The 21,795-nt window shown below is 57.5% G+C and overlaps 1 protein-coding gene across 1 annotated transcript; it reads left to right on the top strand.

Annotated features, from left to right (window-relative positions):
- Positions 1–2,542: 2,542 nt before the first annotated feature.
- SLC38A3 (solute carrier family 38 member 3) lies at positions 2,543–18,720 on the top strand. The gene is made up of 16 exons (XM_032161535.2): positions 2,543–2,628; positions 11,383–11,534; positions 11,635–11,716; positions 11,887–12,002; positions 12,620–12,693; positions 12,778–12,870; positions 12,974–13,055; positions 14,477–14,559; positions 14,654–14,712; positions 14,911–15,075; positions 15,152–15,231; positions 15,505–15,605; positions 15,828–15,952; positions 16,039–16,183; positions 17,114–17,217; positions 17,306–18,720. The coding sequence occupies exons 2-16, from the start codon at positions 11,434–11,436 to the stop codon at positions 17,408–17,410; spliced, it is 1,515 nt and encodes a 504-aa protein (XP_032017426.1). The 5' UTR covers positions 2,543–2,628; positions 11,383–11,433; the 3' UTR covers positions 17,411–18,720.
- The last annotated feature ends 3,075 nt before the right edge of the window (positions 18,721–21,795 follow it).

Raw genomic sequence — 21,795 nt, 5'->3', positions numbered from 1 at the left:
AGTAAGTGTCGGACTAGCTGGCTCTTCACAGTGACTCAGGCAGGGTTCTCAGAGGTGATCTATGAGGGTGATGAAGGACAAGTAGGAGTCTGCCAAGGAGGTGGAACAGGGTAGGGAACCTTCAGCCCTGGGAAGCACGAGGGCAGAGGCACAGGAGCATGAAAGCTAGCAAGTTCTGCTAACAGCAGGAACATGTACAGCGTGGCCAGCCAGGCCCGGGGGAGGTGAAGTGGCTTGCTGGGAGCAGGTGGGGGGATATGAGGGAGGCCAGCCAGGTGTGGGGGCAGGAGCTGCAGGGGGTCTGAGGAGTCAGGGGACACAGATACTGGGCTCTGGAAGGGCTGGGTTGGAGGCGAAGATGGGGCATTGCTGTTGGAGATGGTCTTGGGGCACTGTGTGGACAGCACGTTAGCAGAGGTGGTGGCATGGTGAGAAGAGGCGGTCTAGCTAGAGGCTGAGAGTTCATGACTAGAAAGAAAGAAAGAGAGCCAAGGGCTATTGGGGCCCTGGAAGGAGGATCTGAGCAGTCCTGGAGCCCTGAGCTCTGCTGCACGGGTCTGGCAGTCTTTCAGGCCTGGGTTTAAGTTTTCAGAGATGGGGCAGTGGAGGCGGAGGCTGGGCTGAAGCCTGGGATAAAGCTTACCCCATCCTCCATCCCACGGGCCGCCTGCAACCCTGTGGTTGCTTGGATGGACATTTCCTCCAGCCTCTGGAAGAAGGTGACCGGCAGCTCTCATAGCCACATCCTAGCTGTCCAGCTGTCCGGTCACCACAGGCTGGGCTGGGAGATTCGGCAGGTGGCGGGAAAGGCCTCCGAGCTGTGTTTGCCCTGGCTGGGGCCCAGGCCTAGCAACAACAAACAGTCAGCCCCTCCCCCAGCCAGGCCACAACTGGTCTGACCCAGGGACCCCACGTCATACCCTCCTCTGGGCCTCCCACAGCAGCCTAGCCTAGCCAGCCCCTGCTTCCTCCAATCTAGATTGAGGACCCCAACACTCATATCCCAGGTGACCTTGAGCCAGCCCTGGCCCCTCAGGAACTGCCAGTGGGAGCTACCAGCCCTTTGCAGATAGCTCCTGTGAGCATTCAGGGTGTCTGCAAGTGGGAGGTTGAGAGGTGGGAGGCAGGCCTGAGACCCTCGTCAGCGCCTCTTCTATATGGCTGTCCCATGGCAGAACCATGCCCTTTTGGAGGGTGGGGGTCAAAGTGAGCTCTGATCTAAGGATGATATCAGCCCCAGACCAGGAGGGAAAGGCTGCCCTTTCCCATTTTCCAGCCACCAGCAAGGCAGAAGTTCGAGTGGCTTGAGGTTTTCAGGGGTTGCCACCATCCCAATGCCTTTCTCTCTAGCCCTGCCAGCCAGAGCTGAGTCCCCTGCCCGGTCTCACAGCTTCCCCTCCACCCATTCCCCTCAGGAGAAAAGATAGCCATTTCCATGTGACAGAGGGAAACTGAGGTACGCCAGGGCTTGGCTGTGGTGGTTCTGTGAGTCAGCAGGAGAGAATCCTGGAGTCCTGACTCCCAGCCCAGGGCAGGGGAGGGTTGGGTATGTCCTCTGAGGGCATTCCCCCCCGCACTGGGAAGCAGGGCAGGCATGACACAGAGAAGACCAGCTTGAATAGGAACAGCAGAGGCCATGAGATTAATCGGATCAGAGCCAGTGGCTGAGAAGCAAGGGGCACAGCTGTTCTGAGAACCCCCCCAGTTCACCCCGAAGGTCAGCATCTCCCCCAGCTTCCTACTGGTGGAACCTGGGACCTTAACACCCACCACCCGCCTCTGAGCACCAAGGCCCTGAGTGGAAAGCAGGCAGGGGTGGGATAAGGAGCCCCCAGCCAAGAACGGGGCCATCCTAAAACCCCTATCTGTCCCCAGGGCACCAAGTCCCAGCCCCCTTCTTGTGGACAGGCTGACAGCTGTCTCCTACACCTTCTAAATAAGGATGAGGGTCATGGTCGGGGGGCCCCAGGCGAGGCTCAAGCAAGCCAAGCCTTACTCCTTGCCTGACCTCACTGCCCCTGCCCTCTCTGTTCCAGCCTCAGCCTCCTCTGAATATCTGGGGTGGAGACAGAATTGATACAAGAAGCCCTCCCACCCTCGCCCCCACCCCACCCCTGGTTGGGAAGGGGGAGGCAGGTAGAAGAGGTATTTTGTTGCCTGAGTGTCGCCTGAAAGTCCCCCATTCAAGCATCCCTCACTGACGCTATGCATTGCCAGTCCTCTTGGCTGAAGCTCCTCTTCTGGCTTTGGGGGGTGTGGGCAGAGCATTTCAGGGGTTAAGGTGACACCCACAGACCTCAGAGAGAATCTGCTTTGGACTGAAGCATACCCCCCACAAGACTCAACGGAGCCCCTCCGGCAGCTCTGCTCTCCCACCTAGGGGCTCCCTAACTAACGCTCAGGCCGCCCCTTTGCTCCCGGCCTGCCCCGGCCCCCGCCATTCCCCGGACCAGCCCCTCCTCCTGCGGGCCGCCAGGGATTGGCGGGCGGGGGGCGGGCCGGGGGCGGGGCCGGGCGCCCTTCATCCCCCGTCGCTGTTGTCGCTGTTGCAGCCCTGAGTTCAGCCGGGAGCAGAGCGAACCGCACCGGCCCGAGCGGAGCGCCGCGCGTGCCCTACCGCGAGGCCAGGTACCGCTTCGGGAGTTCATCCACCCGCACAGGGGAATCGGGTGGGCCGAGCCCTACTGTCCACCCTCCTGTCCATAGCCGGGCTCTGGGCAGCTCTCCTCTCCCGTCCTGACCCGGGCAGGCGCCCCAGCCTCCGGCGAGCCAAAGCCCCGCGCGCTCCAGGCGCTGGTCTTGGGGACCTGCCAGTCGGGACTCAGCGCCGAGCTTAAGCAGGGCCCTGGGGGTACCGGGAGGGACACGTCGTCGCCTTGGGGCCTCTCGGCGGGACTGGGAGGTACAGCAGGAGGTCGGCGGCACCCGGGGCTGGGACCACTGGACCCATGGGGCAGGCTGGAGAGGGCCAGAGGGGAGGACCCAAGAGGGGCCTGAAGCAGTCCCTGGAGCGCTGCCCCGACGGGCGCCTGACAGGCAGAGCAGCCCGGCTGGCACGATGGGAATCCGGGTATATTTATCCCGGCTGCTCTGGACAAGGCCTTGAGGGCAGATCGGGCCGGGCCGCCTGAGGGGCCGCGGGGTACATGCTGGTCCCAGAGCCGGTGCCATTTGCAGAGGAGCCAGCGGGCACAGCGGGCGCAGGGCGCGAGTGGCTCCCTGACCTGAGGCCGGGGTGCCGTGCGAGCTCCTCCCCACCTGGCGCTGGGTAGGGTGTAAGTCAGAGCCCGCGCAGCGCACGGAGAGAAGGAACCAAGACTTGGTTTGCAAGAGCCCGCCCCCGCCCGGTTGGCCCCTTCGATTGGCCACAGCAAATGTGTGCGTTTGTTTACACCCGGGCAGGGGGAGGCCAGGGGCGGGATCGGCGGGGACCCGCCCTTTTTCCCCCACAGGGACCTGAGTCCCGAGTCCAGGTATGGGCTCTCAGACAGTTCTGAGAAAGGCTAAGTCAAAGGCTCTTGAGCCCTGAGAAACACCATGGAGGACATCCCCACTCATGCCCATCCTTCCTTCAGCCTGCCAACCCTGTCCTTTCTTCCATGACCGACTCCGGCCACAGAGCTGCCCCTGGAAAAGGCCCTTGGACCTTTCACCCCTTCCTGTTCTGTAAAAGGTCTGGGATGGGGCTCATTTCCTTCTGGAAAGGAAGCAAATCCCTGGGGGCTCTCAGTCTGGGGGACAGAAAGCTAAAGAGACCCAAGGATGGTTCCATTTTGAATGGGGGAAATTCGGCACAGCCACAGTACCCTTCCTGCAAGAAGCATCACTGACCCGAGGGATGAGGACTGGAAGAGGCCAAGCCTGGCACATCTCTGAGAGGGCTGGAATGACTGAAACCAGAAATCGGAATCTGATTTCTTGACATTGGGAGCAGGGGGCTGAATCTCTAGGGAGGGTAGGAGTCTGTATCTCAGAATTTTGTTCTGCCTGGGCCCATGGGACCCATGTCTTCGCTGGCCTCTCAAGCCACTCCTTGTTGTGTGCTGGTTCTTTTGGCCCATGTCACAAATGGTCCCCATACCAGTCCAGGGCTCCAGGTTGCCAGATCCTGACAACTTGTTGCTCCTGTCCTTGTGCCTTGTGCCACTGCCCTAGCAAGTAGCCTTGAAGCCCTGGACAAATAGAGAAACTGAGGCACAACAAGACTGGCTGGGTGGTTCATGGTCTCTGGGTTGAGTCAGGGAAGGATTTTAAGCTGAACTGGACACACCCTGGAAGTCCGGGCTGGGTGTGAGGACAAGCATCCAGTTTGAGAGGGAAACATATTTGGAGGGGAGTGGTTCGGGGTGGGCCACCAGAGAGGTGTAGTTTTGGCATCTCTGTGAACAGAAAGCTGAGGTGGAATGTGCAGTCTATGCTATAGCAGAATTGGGACCCAGTGGGAGGATGTTCTAGTGTAGACATGGCCAGGGGCCAGGCCTCACTTGGAGCAGGTAAGAGGGCTTGCCGAGGGCCTCAAATGCATTCCATTCATTTATTTTTTTTATTTTTTTTCATTTTTTGAGATGGGGTATCACTCTGTTGCCCAAGCTGGAGTGCAGTGGCACAATCTCTCCTCACTGCAACCGCCACCTCCCAGGCCCAAGCAATTCTCCCACCTCAGCCTTCTGAGTAGCCAGGACCGCAGGTGTGCAACACCAAGCCTGGATAATTTTTTTTTTGTATTTTTGGTAGAGACAGGGTTTCATCATGTTGCCCAGACTGGTCTCAGACTCCTGAGCTCAAGCAGTCTGCCTGCCTTGGCCTCCCAAAGTGCTGGAATTACAAGTCTAAGCCACTGCACCCGGCCATTCCATTCATTTAACATTTGCTGAGCACCTACTGTATGCCGGTGTACACTCTTGTCTAGTGGGTGAAGGGTAGGCCTTTGACTCTGGGTGGTAGGACAGACATAGGAGAACAGGGTGGGGCTCTAGAGGACCAGGCGGGGCTTCTGGGGGCCAAAGGGAAGGACCAGCTGCTGGGCAGGAGGGGCTTTCCGGCCAGTGGCCTGGGGTGGCTTGGTTTTGAATTTCCGCTCTGCGGGCCACGTCCTGTACACAGCCTCTCAGCCAGCACGTCTGCACACGTGCATGGCTGCTGAGAATGGGGGTCAGTCCGACTGACCATCATCTCCACATGTATTTTCCATTGCTCAGGTAGACAAGTCCTGGGTGCTGGACCAGGGATCTCTGAGCTTTCCAGTTGGGCCTGGCCTTGTGGCCCTAGTGGGCTCAGCCCTACCCTCTGGGTGTTATAGCACCTGGTTGGTAGTGGCATAACCTGCTCTGTGGGGACCTGGAGGTGCAGCAGCAGCCTTTTTGTGGGGTCCTCCAGGGTTCCGCCTGGCCATCTTGGCAGTGCCCATTGGGCCTACTGCCCCCTCACCTGGGCCCCCTGGCTCCCTCTCCCCTTCTCACTCTTTCTGGCGCTCTCTTTTTCTTCAGCTTTCTCTTTTTTCTTTTTTTTTTTTTTGAGATAGGGTCTCGCTCTCTTACCCAGGCTGGAGTGCAGCGGCGTGATCTTGGTTCACTGCAGCCTCTGCCTCCCAGGTTCAAGCAATTCTCCTGCCTCAGCCTCCCAAGTAGCTGGGATTACAGGCACCTGCCACCACGCCTGGATAATTTTTGTATTTTTGGTAGAGACGGGGTTTCACCATGTTGGCCAGGCTGGTCTCGAACTCCTGGGCTCAGGTGATCTGCCCGCCTTAGCCTCCCAAAGTGCTGGGATTACAGGCGTGAGCCACCATGCCCGGCCTTATAGCTGTCTCTTGCTGTCTCGTTGTCTGTCTCTTCCTCCATTTGGCTGTCTCTGACTGGGTGCTCACTCTGTTTCTCACCTCCCTGGTTGTTTCTGTCTCTCTCTGTCTCTCTGTCTAAATGTCTGTCCGCTATCTGCATGTGATTTTTGTCTGTGTGTTTTTCTGTCTGTGTCCCTCTGTGTGCAACTGCATTTCCCTGTCACCCTGGGCCTCTGCATCTCTGTCTGTCTGTCTCTCTGTATGGATCAGTGTGCATAGACTCATGGAGCTACTGACTCTGTGTTTTCTCTCCCTGCTCTGTCCCTGTCTATCTCTTCCCTCCCTCTGCCTTTTCTTCCTGATGTTGGATGTCGCCCCTCCTCCAGGCCGACCTTGACTTTAGCCCCCCATCGGACCCTCTGATGAGTCCTGAACTGCCCGAGGCCTGTGCTTCAGCTTTCTTTGGGGCCAGAAGTCCGGCTGTCTAAATATTTGGCCGCCTCCAGGGGATTCCGGGTCAGCAGGGAGGAGAATGGGCTGGCTGGCGCAGGGTCTCCCCTGCCCCTGGGGGGCCACAGTCACGTGATGTCCTGTCCTTTGCCTCAGCTGGGCCTCCGGCTGCACGTCCTTCTCAGCAGGCTGGCAATGGGGGAGGTGGGGACTGCTGTTGCTCTAGCCCACTCGTGAACCAAGAGCTTCTGGCTGCAACCTCTATGGGTGGCAGCCTGAGCAAGGAGGGTCCAGGGCTGGTTGGGAAGGGAGGCTGAGGTGCCTAAGGTTAGGCCCAGCTACAAGCATCTGTTAGAAAATGTACCCAGCCATGGCCGGGCACAGTAGCTCAAGCCTGTAATCCCAGCACTTTGGGAGGCCAAGGCGGGTGGATCACGAGGTCAGGAGATCGAGACCATCCTGGCTAACATGGTGAAACCCCGTCTCTACTAAAAAATACAAAAAATTAGCCAGGCGTGGTGGCAGGCGCCTGTAGTCCGAGCTACTAGGGAGGCTGAGGCAGGAGAATGGTGTGAACCCAGGAGGCGGAGGTTGCAGTGAGCCGAGATCACGCCACTGCACTCCAGCCTGGGTGACAGAGCAAGAGTCCGTCTCAAAAAAAAAAAAAAAAAAAAAAAAAAGAAAATGTACCCGGCCACAGGAAAGTCTACCTTCCGGCCCCAGCTGGGTCTCTCAGATCCTCCTAGACACCTCCGGATGCCCAGAACACAGAGCCACAGACCCTAGATCCCAAGGCCAGGGAGCTGGGGGTTGAGGATTAACATGGCCAGTAGTTCAGTTCTCTGGGCCATCTGCCTTTCCCTGGATATGCCCCCGCCTGCATGTCACTTCTTCAGTATTAGCCCAGTGTTGGCCACACACTGGCCACTTGCATTGTTGTGTTGTTGATGAGGAGGACGTGGAAATATGGGTCTAGAGGAGGGTAAGAGGTGTCTTTTCCCTGTTCTAACACCCTCCTCCCACCTGCTTTGTCCCTAGACCCCTGACCCCAGCAATCAGCTACCACCAATTCCTGTGGCTGTGCCTTGAGAACATACAGTCCAAATGTCTCCATTGGATCTGGTTTCCCCCATTACTAACACCTTGTCCTAGTAGGGGGCATCTTCCCTCTGAAGCCTGGAGGAGCAGGTGGACAGAGGGGTAGCTGTCCAGATGGGTACCAGACTTAGGAGGGGGGCACCCTGTCTCAGCCAAGGAGGGGAGTGGTAAAAATGAGCTGAGCTGGAACTGGGGGCAGCCGTCACCCCTGAACCCCCAGGGATAATCACGATGGACCCTCAAGCCAGGCCAGCTGTCTCTCTCCTGAGATCTTGGCAGAGGTCAGGAAGCTTGGGCCTTCGCAATAAGCTCCAGAGGGTCTGTGCCTCCACTGGTGCAAGTGGCCACCAAGGTAAAAAGAGTGTGAAGGCCTCCCTGTCACCAGCTCACTACTGCAGACTCAGACCCACTAATGTTCCTGAGCATGGGGAAGGAAAGCAAGGCTCAGAGTCCTGGGGACTCCAAGGACCTTGATCCCTGGGCAGAGAGCTGTGCTTCCTGTAGCCGCTTGCATCAGCCGCCCTGAAGTGGCCTGGATTCCTGGGGCTCAAAATCTTTAATTAGCCAAACTCAACACCTGCCGAGGTGTGCCTGATGAATTCTCACTGGGTGATGTTCGCGTGGGCGGGCGTTACCTGCTGCGCCATCCCTGTGGCTCCTGGCCCCTCCTGGCCCTTATCTCCCGGGAAAACAAACAGGTCCCAGGGCAATGGCCTGGGCCATTGATTTACTGCCCGGGTTCACACTACATCCATGACAGATGCCATTCTGATGACCTGCCCAAGGACACTGTGATCTCCCCATCCTAGCTCCTGGCCACTCTCTGGGCACCCATGGCCTGTCCTGGGGATGAAGCCTTTGGGGAGGCTCCTCACTCATCCCCAGCTTTGACCAAGCCTCACGGGACCCCTAGAGGACGGGGATACACTGAGGTCCTGAGCTGGGGAGTACCCTGCCCCTGGCCACACAGTGAGGCAGGGCCAAGCCCAGCCCTAGAGGGTCTACCCTGGGCTTTCACCACAGGGGATCAGGCTCTGCTGGGAGCCTTTCTTATGCAGGAGCCCTTCCCTGAGTTTACCCCAATTCCCGGATACAAAGGAGCCTGGGAGGCCACAGGCCTGAGGGGTAGGAGCTGTCAAAAATGGGCTGGCAGCCTCAGGGAATGGCTGGGGGCTCCATGCCAGGCCAGTGCTAATCCTCACCCTGGCCCCCAGCCCCAAGCCCTCCTCCCTGTCCTGGACCAAAGTCCAGACTCCTAGACCTGGCCTTTATTGCTCTATCAGATCTGTCTGTCGCCACAGAACCTTGCTTCAATGCTCACAGCCTGCCTTGTACTGCACCTCAGGGCCTCTGCCTATGCTGTGCTCTCTGCCTGGTACACTCTTTCCTGTTTGACACCCCAGGGTGCCTACTAGAATTTTAGGACTGGCTTCGCCACCTCCTCCAGGAAGTCTTCCTTGATGCTCCCCATCCACTTTTTTTTTTTTTTTTTTTTTTTTAGATGGAGTTTGGCTCTTGTTGCCTGGGCTGGAGTGCAATGGCACAATCTCAGCTCACTGCAACCTCTGCCTCCTGGCTTCAAGCAATTCTCCTGCCTCAGCCTCCCGCGTAGCTGGGATTACAGGCATGCGCCACCATGCCCGGCTAATTTTGTATTTTTAGTAGAGATGGGGTTTTTCCATGTTGGTCAGGCTAGTCTCAAACTCCTGACCTCAGATGATCCTGCTCGCCTCGGCCTCCCAAAGTGCTGGTATTACAGGCGTGAGCCACTGCGCCCGGCACCCCCGTCCTCTTTTTTGAGACCCAGCACTATGTGGCTCACACCCAGTTGCAGCAGGAGCTATAGGGTGGTGATGAGGGTGCTATTTGGGGGGATTTGTCTCTTCCAGGCTAGAGGTCACTTGAGGAGAGATATTCTAAATCCTTTCTGGGATCTCGGGCCAGCCCAAGACCCAGCAATGACTGGTCATGATTGAGTAATAGCCACCAGGCCCCAAAGGTCTAGGCCCAGCTACTGCAGGGGGGATGGGGAACCTGGAGCTCAGACCTCAGACACCTCCCACGGCCCATGCCACAGACTGTGGTCTCCCTGGAGGCAGTGCCTGGCTGCTATGGAAGGATATTAGGGCAGAGAAGGGTGTTTTGTCCAGACTGCCAGCTCAGCACACTCTGAGGGCCTGTCCCAGCCTGCCCAGGGCAGGGGGCCGAGAGAGGGCTGAGTGCAGGGGGCCGAGAGAGGGCTGAGTGCAGGGGGGACCCTGGAGTAGCTCTGGACGCCAGCACCAGCACCTCCATACCCAGGTGGGACACTTGGAGGGATGCTGATGGCAAGGCTTAGGGCAAGGGCATGAGGACAGGCGGACCCAGGCAACTCTGGGGTCAGGGGAGAGGGCTCAAGAAGAGATGCTGACATTGTTATAGTCCTGAGTAGGTGGGGCTGGGAGGAGAGGAGGTAAAATGCTGGCATCAGAAGGAGAGGCAGGTTTGAGGGATGCAAGTTTGCCATGTGTGGGGTCTCCAGGGTCCAGGTGCCAGAATCTGAACTCTGGCCTGGGGCTGCCTGGGGCAGTGCAGGGAGGGAGTCCTCTGACCAGAGAGGCCAGAGGCTGCTGTGACCTCTGCTGCCTCCGGGGGCACCAGGCCTGAGGCCTGAGGCCAGCCTCTCTTGTTCACCCCTAGCCCTGAGTGCTACCTTTGAGTTCCCCAGTGCTCCAGATTCAAGGGCAGACCTGAGACCATCAGGGGCCGGAGTGGGGATGGGGGGTTCAGGGCAGAATTCAGGGTTCTCCATCAGAGAGGGCACCATGGCTTCAGGACGAGGCTCTGGCTGTCCTGCCTGGCAGCGCTGCCCCCCTCACTGGTCTCCACTCTGGCCTCAGCTCTCCTGCTGGCCAGGCTGGCCTTCAGGGTGTCCTTACAGAACCTGGGGGCACTATGCCCAGCCACCTCTGGGTATGAGGTAGGCAATTCCTGGACCCAGTGATGGGAGAGGGGCCAGTGAGTTGTCTGGGCAGTGGGCAGGGGTGGTGGAGGAAGGAGAGCTGGTTCCTTTGAGGCCCAGCAGGGCCAAGCCCTGAGAGCAGAGAAGGGAGACTGATCTAGTGACCCAGGCTCCTCTACAGCCAGCCAAGGGCCTGACCTCCTGGCCTGGGGCCCTAGGAAATGGGGGTCTGTTCAGAGGGTCCACTCCTGGACGGCGGGCCCCTGAGGGTTGGGGGTTCCCTGCCTGGCAGTGGAGGAGAGGCTTGGAAAAAAACATGGCCCTGAGGCCAGGACTGTGTGGAGGGTGAGGCGTGTGTGGCACAAAGAAGCAGCCCTGGAGCACCCGTTTCCTGGAAGGCCCCCTGAGGGCCCTTTGCTGCAGCCAGGCGGGAAGGGCCAGGTGTCCAGCCACCCAGCACCGCCTCAGGCATCCTGGCTCCGGGGAGGGGGGACAGTCTCTGCGCCTGCCGTTCCCAGCGCCAGCTCTCAGCCCACAGAGGGCTCTTTGTTCTGGCTGCCAGCAGTGCCCGCCGGGCGGCTGGGAACAGGGCCCACAGCCCTCACCCTCTCCCAAGGCCTCCAGCCGTCGGGCAGTGCCATTCTAGGTTGGGCAGGAGGCCCCTGGACACAGGGCCAGTGCAGGAAACCATCTCCCAGTACTGATGTCAAGGAGGGGAAGTCTGTCCTGGGTACATACCCAGAGTGAAGTCTGGGGGCCTGGGACTGAGCATCTGGGGATGCTGGTGCCACTGGGCTCTGAACTCGGGTCATCCAGATGACCCTCACTTCACAGATGGTGAAACCGAGACCCTAAGGGCTTGCCTGGACGGGTGTACGTGTAAGAAGTGCATTATGTACTGGCTAGGGTGTCCCATCAGAACGTCCTAGGAACTCAGGTGTCTGAGCTGGATTCCCCCAACAGCAGATCCCAGGGAGGCAGCAGGCAGAGCTGTGTGTGAGGGTATGCCCCGAGTGACCATCTGGGAGGTGTGCTATGGCTGCAGGCCTCAGGTAGGAAGCTGGGCCGTAGGCCCAAGTAACAGGTCTAACCAGAGGGACCCGCTGCTCTACAGACATCTGACTGTTGGTGTGAGACCAGTGCTCCTGGTGGTGTGCCCTGAGCTATGGAGGCGCCTTTGCAGACAGAGATGGTGGAGCTGGTGCCCAATGGCAAACACTCAGAGGGGCTGCTCCCAGTCATCACCCCCATGGCAGGCAACCAGAGGTGAGTACAAGAGGGACCCAGTGGTGGCTCAAGATAGGGCAGGGCAGGGATACAGAGCAAAGGGCTGGAGCTGAGCCACCCACCTGACCTGTGCCTACAGGGTCGAGGACCCCACACGGAGTTGTATTGAGGCCAAGAGCTTCCTACAGAAAAGTCCCAGCAAGGAGCCACACTTCACCGACGTGAGCGGGGCAGCAACGGGTTTTGGGGAACACTGTGGGGAGCTTGGATGCAGTAATGAGGTGGTCTCTGGCAGCAGTGGGAGGCTGAGGGACCGTCAGGGGAATGCCGTGATGCCCCTGTCCCTTGCTGACTCTTCCCACCCCTCCCCATCCCATTCTGGTGCCTGCAGTTCGAGGGGAAGACATCATTCGGGATGTCAGTGTTCAACCTCAGCAATGCCATCATGGGCAGCGGCATCCTGGGACTCGCCTATGCCATGGCCAATACGGGCATTATCCTTTTCCTGTGAGTGCCCTCAGAGAACCTTCTAAAGATAGGCGCCCTAAGCAAGCCACCAATCATGACCTCTCAGGACCCACCAGTTCCCTGTCCCAGCACCCAGGCTGCAGTGGGTGGGCACTTCTTACACTAACAAACCACGGCTGAAAAACACATCCACAGCCAAACAAATATACCTCACTGCCCAGTAAACTGACTGAGGTCACAACACAGGCTGGTCTTACAGGCCAGAGACTGTCCTTTTGCCACCTTACACGTGATGGCCAAGCTCCACGGCCAGGCCTTGTGTGGGCACATGTGTCCTTTGTCTGCGGGCTCTGCCCTGAAGCCAGAATGGAAAACATGTTTGTTTCAAGGACTTGAGAGGAGGACGTGGTCAGAGGGCAGTCACAGGGACACTCGTGACCCAGAGGACCCCTTCTGGGGTGTGTCGCACCCTGGATCAAACGGGGTGGTGTTCATCACCCCTGGGGCCTGCTGAGCTTGCATCCATACCTGTTGGGAGTCCAGACACCCAGGTCACAGACCCTCCACCCCCAGGCCTCCCAGAGCCCCTCACCCTCTGCCAGCCAGGGTAGCCCCTCAGTGGCCTCTTTTTCTTCCATCTTCCCATATGTCCCTAGGTTCCTGTTGACGGCTGTCGCCTTGCTCTCCAGCTACTCCATCCACCTGCTTCTCAAGTCCTCAGGGGTCGTGGGTGAGCCTCACACCAGCCTGGAATGGGTGGGAGCTGGTGGGTAAACTGGGGCAAGCTCCTGACTTCTTGACCCTGCTCCCACAGGCATCCGTGCCTATGAGCAGCTGGGCTACCGTGCCTTTGGGACCCCAGGAAAGCTGGCAGCAGCCCTGGCCATCACGCTCCAGAACATCGGAGGTGAGAGCAGTGGGCAGGAGCAGGCTGTAGGGAGGTGGACGGCCCCGAAAGCTGGCCGGTTGGGCTGACCTCAGCGCCTGCCTGCCCGCCCCTCTCCCCACAGCCATGTCCAGCTACCTGTACATCATCAAGTCTGAGCTGCCACTTGTCATACAGACCTTCCTGAACCTGGAGGAGAAAACCTCGTGAGCCCTGGGGTGGGGAGGGGAGGGGAGGGGAGAGGTGCGGTGCAGTGAGGAGGGGTGTGGTGGGGTGGGGCTGGGTGAGGGTGGGGGGCCCAGGCTGGGCTGGTGGGAGATACAAGAGAAAGCAGACAAGAAGCTGGTGGAGCAGGGAGAGTTGCCAGCAGAGCCAGCATTCAGTTCACACTCATTTGGGAAGCACCTAGGGGACCCCCCCCCCACAGAAGGGGCATGTGGGGCTAGGGGCAGGGTGCAGCCGAGGAAGCTGGGCCTCTCCTCACCTGGGACCCAGCCTGTGAGCGTGGGAGGCTCAGGCTTAGCTCTAAGCGCCTGCTATTCCTGACCATGGAGTTGCCCCCACCCCCCCCAACCAAGAGATTAAGCCCAGGTGTCCCAGTTGCCTATCACTTTAGCCAGCATTGACTGGACATCAAACGTGCTTTGTGGAACAGAGGGGACACAGCCAGGCCCTGCTCTTGATAGCCCAGCCCGAGCAAGCAGAGGGGCTGGGAGGCTGAGTAGCTCCGACAAGAGGGAGAGCCAGGATCCTGCCCCTGGGGCCCTGGGCCTTTCCCAAGGAATTGGCCTTGGGGCTTGCCTTTGAGGACGGTCCTGGCCCTTATCCCCTTGTTTCCCTGTGCCCCATATCCATTCCTGGTGGGTAGAGGAGGGGGCAGGATGAGGCAAGGCCCAGATGCCAGAAGGAACCGCAAGGGGCACAGGTTATTGCAAGTGCCAGAAACCCCCGTGGAAAATACCGCCTCCCTCTAGAACCAGGTCCCTCTTCCTCCTCCCACCCACCTCCATCCAAAGGCTGGGCCCAGACCTGTGTGTCCTGAGAAAAGCAACAGCAGTGCCTACAATAGAGAGGGTCCTGAGCATGAGCTGTGTGCCAGGCTGGAACCTTAGTTCTCACATCACCCTGAAGGACAGTACTGAAGGCACGCCCCCCCCGCCTTTTTTTTTTTTTTTTGTGAGAGGGAGTCTCGCTCTGTCGCCCAAGCTGGAGTACAGTGGCGCAATCTTGGCTCACTGCAACCTCTGCCTCCCGGGTTCACGTGATTCTCCTGCCTCAGCCTCCTGAGTAGCTGAGATTATAGGCGCGTGCCACCATGCCCGGCTAATTTTTTTTTGTATTTTTAGTAGAGACGGGAGTCCACCATGTTGATCAGGCTGGTCTCGAACTCCTGACCTGATGATCCACCCACCTCAGCCTCCCAAAGTGCTGGGATTACAGGCGTGAGCCACTGCGCCCAGCTGGGCATGCCCATTTTGCAGATGGGGAAAGTGAGACTCAGAGCTGTGGACAAACATTCTTCAGATGTCACTCAGTGGCACCATTGGTGACTCCGGCAGAGGGAGGCAGGGGCCCCATCCCAGGCTGAATGGATTCTGACCCTGGCTCCCGACTCCTGTCCCTGCAGGGACTGGTACATGAACGGGAACTACCTGGTAATCCTTGTCTCTGTCACCGTCATTCTGCCCCTGGCACTGATGCGGCAGCTTGGTGAGTGTGGAAGGGTCAGAGCCTTGGAAGGGATGTTGGAGGCATACACCATGGGAGGGGCCCCAGGTCTCAGAGTGCTCCCTCCACTTTGCAGGCTACCTGGGCTACTCCAGCGGCTTCTCTCTTAGCTGCATGGTGTTCTTCCTAATTGCAGTGAGTCACCCTCCATGTTGGCTGAGAAAGCGGGCAGCGGGTCTCCTGGGGGAGTTCCCTGTCATCAGGACGGGGCAGGTGTCTCTGGGAAGCCTGGGCCAGAAGGCAGCTCCACCAGTCCTGATCTAGATGTGGCTTCATGGTGATTTCCCAGGCAGCCCAGCCTGGCTCTGACACCCTCATCCCTCCCCACTCCAGGTCATCTACAAAAAGTTCCACGTGCCCTGCCCACTGCCCCCCAACTTCAACAACACCACAGGCAACTTCAGCCACATGGAGATCGTGAAGGAGAAGGAGCAGCTGCAGGTCGAACCTGAGGCTGCAGCCTTCTGCACTCCCAGCTACTTCACGCTCAACTCACAGGTTCTGACAGGTCAGGGCGGGGCGGGGGCCCAGTGAGAGTGGCGGACTGCCTTGACACAGCCTCGTGTTTCCCCAGACAGCATACACCATCCCCATCATGGCCTTCGCCTTCGTCTGCCACCCCGAGGTGCTGCCCATCTATACCGAGCTCAAGGAGTAGGTGTCTGTGGCTGGGAGCGGGGGTGGGGCTGCCCTGAGCTGGTTTGGGGAGAATGGATGTGGTCCTGAATGTGGAGAGGGGAGTGACGGGAGCCAAGTCACTTTATCTAAGATGTCCGTGGCAGCTATGAGAGGCAATTATGAGCAAGAAGGAGACTCCCTCAGCTGCTGAATGGTGAAAGTATGGTGCCAGAGAGAGCTTGGGGCACATGGGGGTCTCCCAATGTTACCCAGCTTGTCACCAACACCCACCCCCCCACTTCCCCACAGCCCCTCCAAGAAGAAGATGCAGCACATCTCCAACCTGTCCATCGCTGTCATGTACATCATGTACTTCCTGGCTGCCCTCTTCGGCTACCTCACCTTCTACAGTACGGTGGCACCGGTGGGCAGAGGCCTAGGCTAGGCTGGGGGGAAGGGGCTGGTTGTGGCCATGGTGCCCTCCATACCGAGGCGTGTGGTGTCTGGCTGTGCCTTGACGCTGTGGAGGTGAGTCTGCATGTCAATCCCCACAGTGTTGGGGTCCCCCAGGCAGCTCAGATCCCACCTCCTTCCTGGGGCCACCTACTGACCACCCTCCCTGCCTGCCACAGACGGGGTGGAGTCGGAGTTGCTGCACACCTACAGCAAGGTGGACCCGTTTGACGTCCTGATCCTGTGTGTGCGCGTGGCCGTGCTGACAGCAGTCACGCTCACAGTGCCCATCGTTCTGTTCCCGGTGAGCTGGTGGGCAGGTGGCCAGACTAGTGGCGGGAGGGGCCGATGGGGCCAACAGGCTGATGATTCTTCCCACCTGTCCCCCAGGTGCGCCGCGCCATCCAGCAGATGCTGTTTCCAAACCAGGAGTTCAGCTGGCTGCGGCACGTGCTTATTGCCGTTGGCCTGCTCACTTGTATCAACCTGCTGGTCATCTTTGCCCCCAACATCCTGGGCATCTTTGGGGTCATCGGTGAGGGTCTGGCCCTGCTGTGGAAGCAGGGTATTGCCCCAGGGGAATTCAACCCTGCAAATCCTGGCAGATTCCTGAGCTTACACCCTACATTAAGTGCAGTGGCCATGTGCACAGTTTGGCCTTCCATCTGAGCTTTTGTCCATAGGCTATTCTAATCCCTTTTCAGGGCTCAGAACCACTGAGTCAGTCCCCCTTGCTGGAGGACAGGGGTGGATCCCAGGGATCAGAGGCCGCCTCAGAGGATCTCACTGGGTCTTGTCCACATTTCACATGTCAGGAAACTAAAGTTCAGAGTGATTAAAGGAGGAGCAGGGCCACACGGCTGGTGAATAGGAGCCTTGGGCTTGATTCAGCCCCAGGATCACTGGACTCCAAGTTTGGTGCTCTATCCACTGCCTCATTCCAGATGGGGCTCTCAGCTGGTAGAGCAGACAATCCTGAAATGTCTTTGGGGTGATCCAACTCAGAGGACTAACAAACTGCCAGGACTGACAAACAGACCTGGGGGCTGAGTATCATAGATATCACGGACAGCACTCTTCGTTCTCTATGTCCGAAATCCAACTCGAAATGAATTAAGCAGAAAGGAATCCACTGGCTCAAATAACGGAGAAGCCTTCAAGTATAGTTGTAGCCTGGAGCCCAATACCCTTAAGCCCTCATCTCTCTCCATCTCTTGATTTGCCTTTCCTCATTGCTAGCTTCATTGGCTGACATTCTTCTGACACCGACATCACCAGCCTTCTATCCTCATGGATGGAGAACAAGGGGGAGAGGCTGGTGGGCTAGAAACAGGCAGCGCTCTCCAGTGGTCTCAACATGAAACTCCCTCAACAAGGAGTATTTGATCTCATTGAAGAGTCCACCCCCGAACCTTAGTCAGTAGGAGGATATGAAAAAGCAGTGGCCATGTCTTGTTCTTTGCAGGTGCCACATCTGCCCCATGCCTCATCTTCATCTTCCCTGCCATCTTCTACTTCCGAATCATGCCCACGGAGAAGGAGCCTGCAAGATCCACCCCCAAAATCCTGGTGCGAGGGGCCTGGAGGCCGGTGGGCTGGTATGGGGCTAAGGGAACTGCCCTGACCTTGGACCTGACCCTGACTTCTGATTCCACAGGCCCTGTGTTTTGCTGTGCTTGGCTTCTTGCTGATGACCATGAGCTTGAGCTTCATCATCATTGACTGGGCCTCAGGGACCAGCCGGCATGGAGGAAACCACTAGGGTGACCCTCATCCTGTTCTGTCTACTCACCCTAGCAGCCCTGCCCAGACTCTTCAGCCCCTGCTCCCATCCAGTGGCCAGTCAGGGGAGGAGAAAGACGCGATTAACACTGTGCCATTCAGCCAGGCGCCGTGTCCTCTCTGTGGAAGGTTTTTGTTCAAGAGCCAGGACCAAGGCCCTTGGGCCACTACCCTGCTAGGCTCCAGAGCTGTAGGGACTTCCTGAACTGGGAGAAGGGTAGGGCTGTCGCCTTAGATCCCGCCCAAGCCCCTCATTCCCTCCTTGCACAGATGCATACACTGGGGCCCAGCAGCTGCCTCCTGAGGTGACATAGCCTGTAGGAACATATACAGCTGGGATCGGCCTGCAGCCATCCCCCGACCCTGCTGCTAGGCCACGGTCTGTGCCCTGGGGCCTCATCTCCCCCAGCCCACTTGTTTTCCCCCCTTTTATTCCCTAGGCCCTTTTCAGACACTTGGGCCCTTGGATACTCTTCTCCCATCCCCCTTCACAGGATGATACCCTCCCATACCCCATAGCTGGGGCCAGCAGGGTCTGCTGAGGGTGGAGCTGGTGTAGGGACCCCCAAGAGACCCCTGTCCTGTCCCTTCACCAGTCCTGGGGAGGCTGGGACTCCCCCTGCCACAAGCCTGGGCCACAGCTCACATTCCACTGCTGGGAGAAGAAACAGGCCGAGGCCCAGAGTGGCCTGCCCCCAGGAGCCAAAGACCCCAGTGGCCACACTGGGATAGGGTGGGGAGGCTGGCAGCCCTCTTTTATAAATATTATACGTAAGACCAGCTGTGTTTTCTATTCTTGGTCTCCATGGTCCCTGGATTCCTGGAAAGTGAGGTAGGGGCCAGAACATGGATGGTGATGGAGGGCCCCCATCTCCTTGTCTGGGATGAGGGTGGGGACAGGGCAAGTCCCCCACCCACCCCACCCCCTGCCTCCCAAACTAACCAGTGGCACACTCAGACCCAGCTCTGGGCCTGGGCCAGGCTCAGCACAGACCTGCTTTCTCACGGGTTGAGGTGGGGAGGAATTAATGAGGCCCCAGGAAGTGGGACAGAGAGAGGCCTCCGGAAGGAGGCAACGTGAGGTGCATCCCCAGCAGCTTCAGGGAGGGTCTGAGCTGGGGGCAGCTGAGCCCTGAGGGAGCCCCAGGAAGGGCCCCCTGTCCTCCCCTAGCTCCCAGGCTGCCATGTCAACTCTCTTGTCAATGCCCTGAGTCTGGGGACAAAAGTCCAGGAATCCTGTGCCCTGTTGGGATGATCTTTTTATTAACAGTAAAATCCACTATGAATAAAGTGGGTTAGTAATCCCTGTTTGTGGGGGGCCCCAAATGGCAAAGAGAGGCGGGAGTCCAAGGTAAGGCAGGGGCTGCAAGGAAGCAGGACAGCCCCAGGTGTCCTGGCCCCGGTGGGACTGGGAAGCTGCCCACTGCCTTGGGCAGGCCTGAACCAGCTGGGACCCAGTGGGATGGAGCTGCCCAGGCCTTGGCACCAAACCCTCATTAGGAGAGACCCTGCACCAGGCTAGGCTGCTGGGGAAAGGGCAGCAGGAAAGATCCAGTTTGAATTTGCAAGGCAGCTGCCAGCTCGGGAAAACCCTGAAGAAAGAACTTCCTCAAGCCGGTGGCTGCTAGGCCCACAGCAGTGCCAGCTCAGCCGAGGGGAGCTTCCTGAGTCCTGTTCCCATCAGGCCCAGGCGCCTGACTCCAGGCTGGGGACTCACCCAGGAGCCCTGTGGCCCCAGGAAAGAGCTGGACACTGGCCTAGAGGTGGATGCAGCGCAGGGTGTTCTGATGAGAGGGTCTGCCCTCTAGAGGTCTCGATGGGGCCATAACCCTGCCTGGAACCCTTGGCTCCTGGGCAGTGAGGGGCAATGAAGGGCAAGTCCATCCTGCAGGCAGACCTGGGGGTCTTTTCTTATACTCCCTCCCTCCAAAGAGGGCTGCAGGTTAGAGCAGCAGCAGGACACCAGGTCTGGCTTCAGGCCCCTCAGACCAAGGGGATGTGCTAATGGTAGCACCCCCGACGCACACACATACACACAAATGGGGTGGGGAAGGACCCTGGGCCCTGGCCCCAAGAGGCCATCTCTGCTTGCCCAGTCGGGCCTCCTCCAGCCTGACCATGGGCAGCAGGCTCCGGCAGGGAGGAGGCAGGTAATGTGGCCACTACACTAGATTCAAGAGCCAAGTGTCCACATGACTGTTTGAAAATGAGTATCCGTTGTCCCTGGCTGTTAAATTCCAGACACTTGGCCTCCATGGTCTGCAGGCCCTCAGGCATCATTAAGCATTTGCATATGCGTTGAAAATTTTCCTAGGTTTTTTCCTTTGTTACCTTTTAAAAAATTGTTCTGGGGCCGGGCGTGGTGGCTCACACCTGTAATCCCAGCACTTTGGGAAGCCGAGGTGAGCAGACTACTTGAACTAAAGATTTCAAGACCAACCTGGGCAACATGGTGAAACCTCGTCTCTAGAAAAAAAAAAAAAAAAAAAAAATTGAAAAATTAGCAGGGTATGGTGGCTCATGCTTGTAGTCCCAGCTATTCAGGAGGCTGAGGCAGGAGGATCACTTGTGCCTGGGTGACTGAGGCTGCAGTGAGTTGTGATTGTTCCACTGCACTCCAGCCTGGGCAACAGAGCAAGACTCTGTCTCAAAAAATAAATAAACACAAAAATAAATAGTTAGATAGTTCTAGGCCGGGTGCAGTGGCTCACACCTGTAATCCCAGCACTTTGGGAGGCTGAGGCAAGCGGATCACCTGAGGTCAGGAGTTCGAGACCAGCCTGACCAACATGGAGAAATCCCATCTCTACTAAAAATACAAAAAATTAGCCAGGCATGGTGGCGCATGCCTGTAATCCCAGCTACTTGGGGGGCTGAGGCAGGAGAATCGCTTGAACCCGGGAGACTGAGGTTGAGGTGAGCCAAGATCACGCCATTGCACTCCAGCCTGGGCAACAAGAGCCGAACTCCGTCTCAAAGAATAATAATAATAATAATAAATAAATAAATAAATAAATAAATAAATAAATAAATAGTTCTGGAAAAATTGTTGGTTGGAATATTGATAAGTTAGAGCAGCCTGAAGGTCCAGCACAAAGGTCTTCTATATTTCTTTTCACTGTTTTTCTTATGACTGCTTATTATAGAAAAATAAGAGCAGGAAAGGGGGCAAAAGCATGGGTCTCAGTCTCCCTGCCCAGCAGCTGCCCTTGCCCACACCCTTCTCACCTGTGTGCACAAGCACACATTTGCCTCTTGACTGATTCATTCATTCATTCAACAAGTATTTATTGACAGTTCCTACATGCCAGGCACTCATCTAGCACCTGCAAATAAAGCAGTGAACAAAATGAAGACCCTGGCCTTCCTTGAACTTACTGTCCAGGTTGGGGATTAGATCCAATAAAGCAGCATTAAACCTAACCACTAAATTCTATCATGTGGTTAGAAGATGCTCAGTACTACAGGAAGTAAAAGCAACAAGATAAGAAAAATGGGGGGTGGGGGACGGAGGTCAGAGTGGGCCTGAGAAAGGAACTTTTTTTTTTTTTGAGACAGAGTCTAGCTCCGTGGTCCAGGCTGGAGTGCAAATGGCATGATCATAGCTCACTGCTGCCTCGAATTTCTAGACTCAAGGGACCCTCCTGCCTCAGCCTCTGGAGTAGCTGGGGACTATAAGCATATGTCACCACTGCCTGCTTATTTGTATTTTATTTTTTGTAGAGACAGGGTCTTACTATGTTTCCCAGGCTGGTTTCAAAGTCCTGGTCTCAAGCAGTTCTCCCATTTGGGCCTCCCAAAATGCTGGGATTACAGGTGTGAGCCACCGTGCCAGGCATATGTCTAAATTTTAAATAGATTATTCTGGCTGCTGCATTAAGACTAGGCTCTGGGTGGGGAATGGGGGGCAAGGGTGACACTGACACAAGGGCTCTTGTAGTTATTCCAAATAGTCATGTTGCATGGCTTAGCCCAGGTGATGGTAGAGGCAGGATGAGGCACTAGGCTTGTCCTAAAGGTAGAGGTGGCAGGCTTCCCGGATGGTTCGAGTAGGGGAGGAGAGGCAGAAGTAAGTCAAGGGTGACTCCAAGGTTGTCTAGTGATAGAGGTACCACTGCAGGAGGCTGGAGGAGGAGCAGGCTTGGGAGGGAGATAAGTTTTGTCCATGAAGAGTTTAAAACATTGACTGGACATTGGCAGGGCATGGTGGCTCATGCCTGTAATCCCAGTACTTTGGGAGGCCGAGGCGGGTGAATCACAAGGTCAGGAGTTTGAGACCAGCCTGGCCAACATAGTGAAACACCATCTCTAATAAAAACTACAAAATTAGCCGGGTGTGGTGGCACGCACCTGTAGTCCCAGCTC

The sequence above is a fragment of the Hylobates moloch genome, unplaced genomic scaffold (genome assembly GCF_009828535.3).
Source record: "Hylobates moloch isolate HMO894 unplaced genomic scaffold, HMol_V3 SCAFFOLD_8, whole genome shotgun sequence".
Classification (NCBI taxonomy): Eukaryota; Metazoa; Chordata; class Mammalia; order Primates; family Hylobatidae; genus Hylobates; species Hylobates moloch.
The sequence above is the reverse complement of the archived record's forward strand: the minus strand, read 5'-3'. Positions and strand labels throughout refer to the sequence as shown.

Coding starts and splice junctions, on each gene's coding strand:
- SLC38A3 (XM_032161535.2), top strand. CDS start 11,434: ATGGAGGCGCCTTTGCAGACAGAGATGGTGGAGCTGGTGCCCAATGGC. Junction 12,694..12,777: donor CAAGTCCTCAGGGGTCGTGG/GTGAGCCTCACA, acceptor CTGCTCCCACAG/GCATCCGTGCCTATGAGCAG. Junction 17,218..17,305: donor GATCCACCCCCAAAATCCTG/GTGCGAGGGGCC, acceptor CTGATTCCACAG/GCCCTGTGTTTTGCTGTGCT.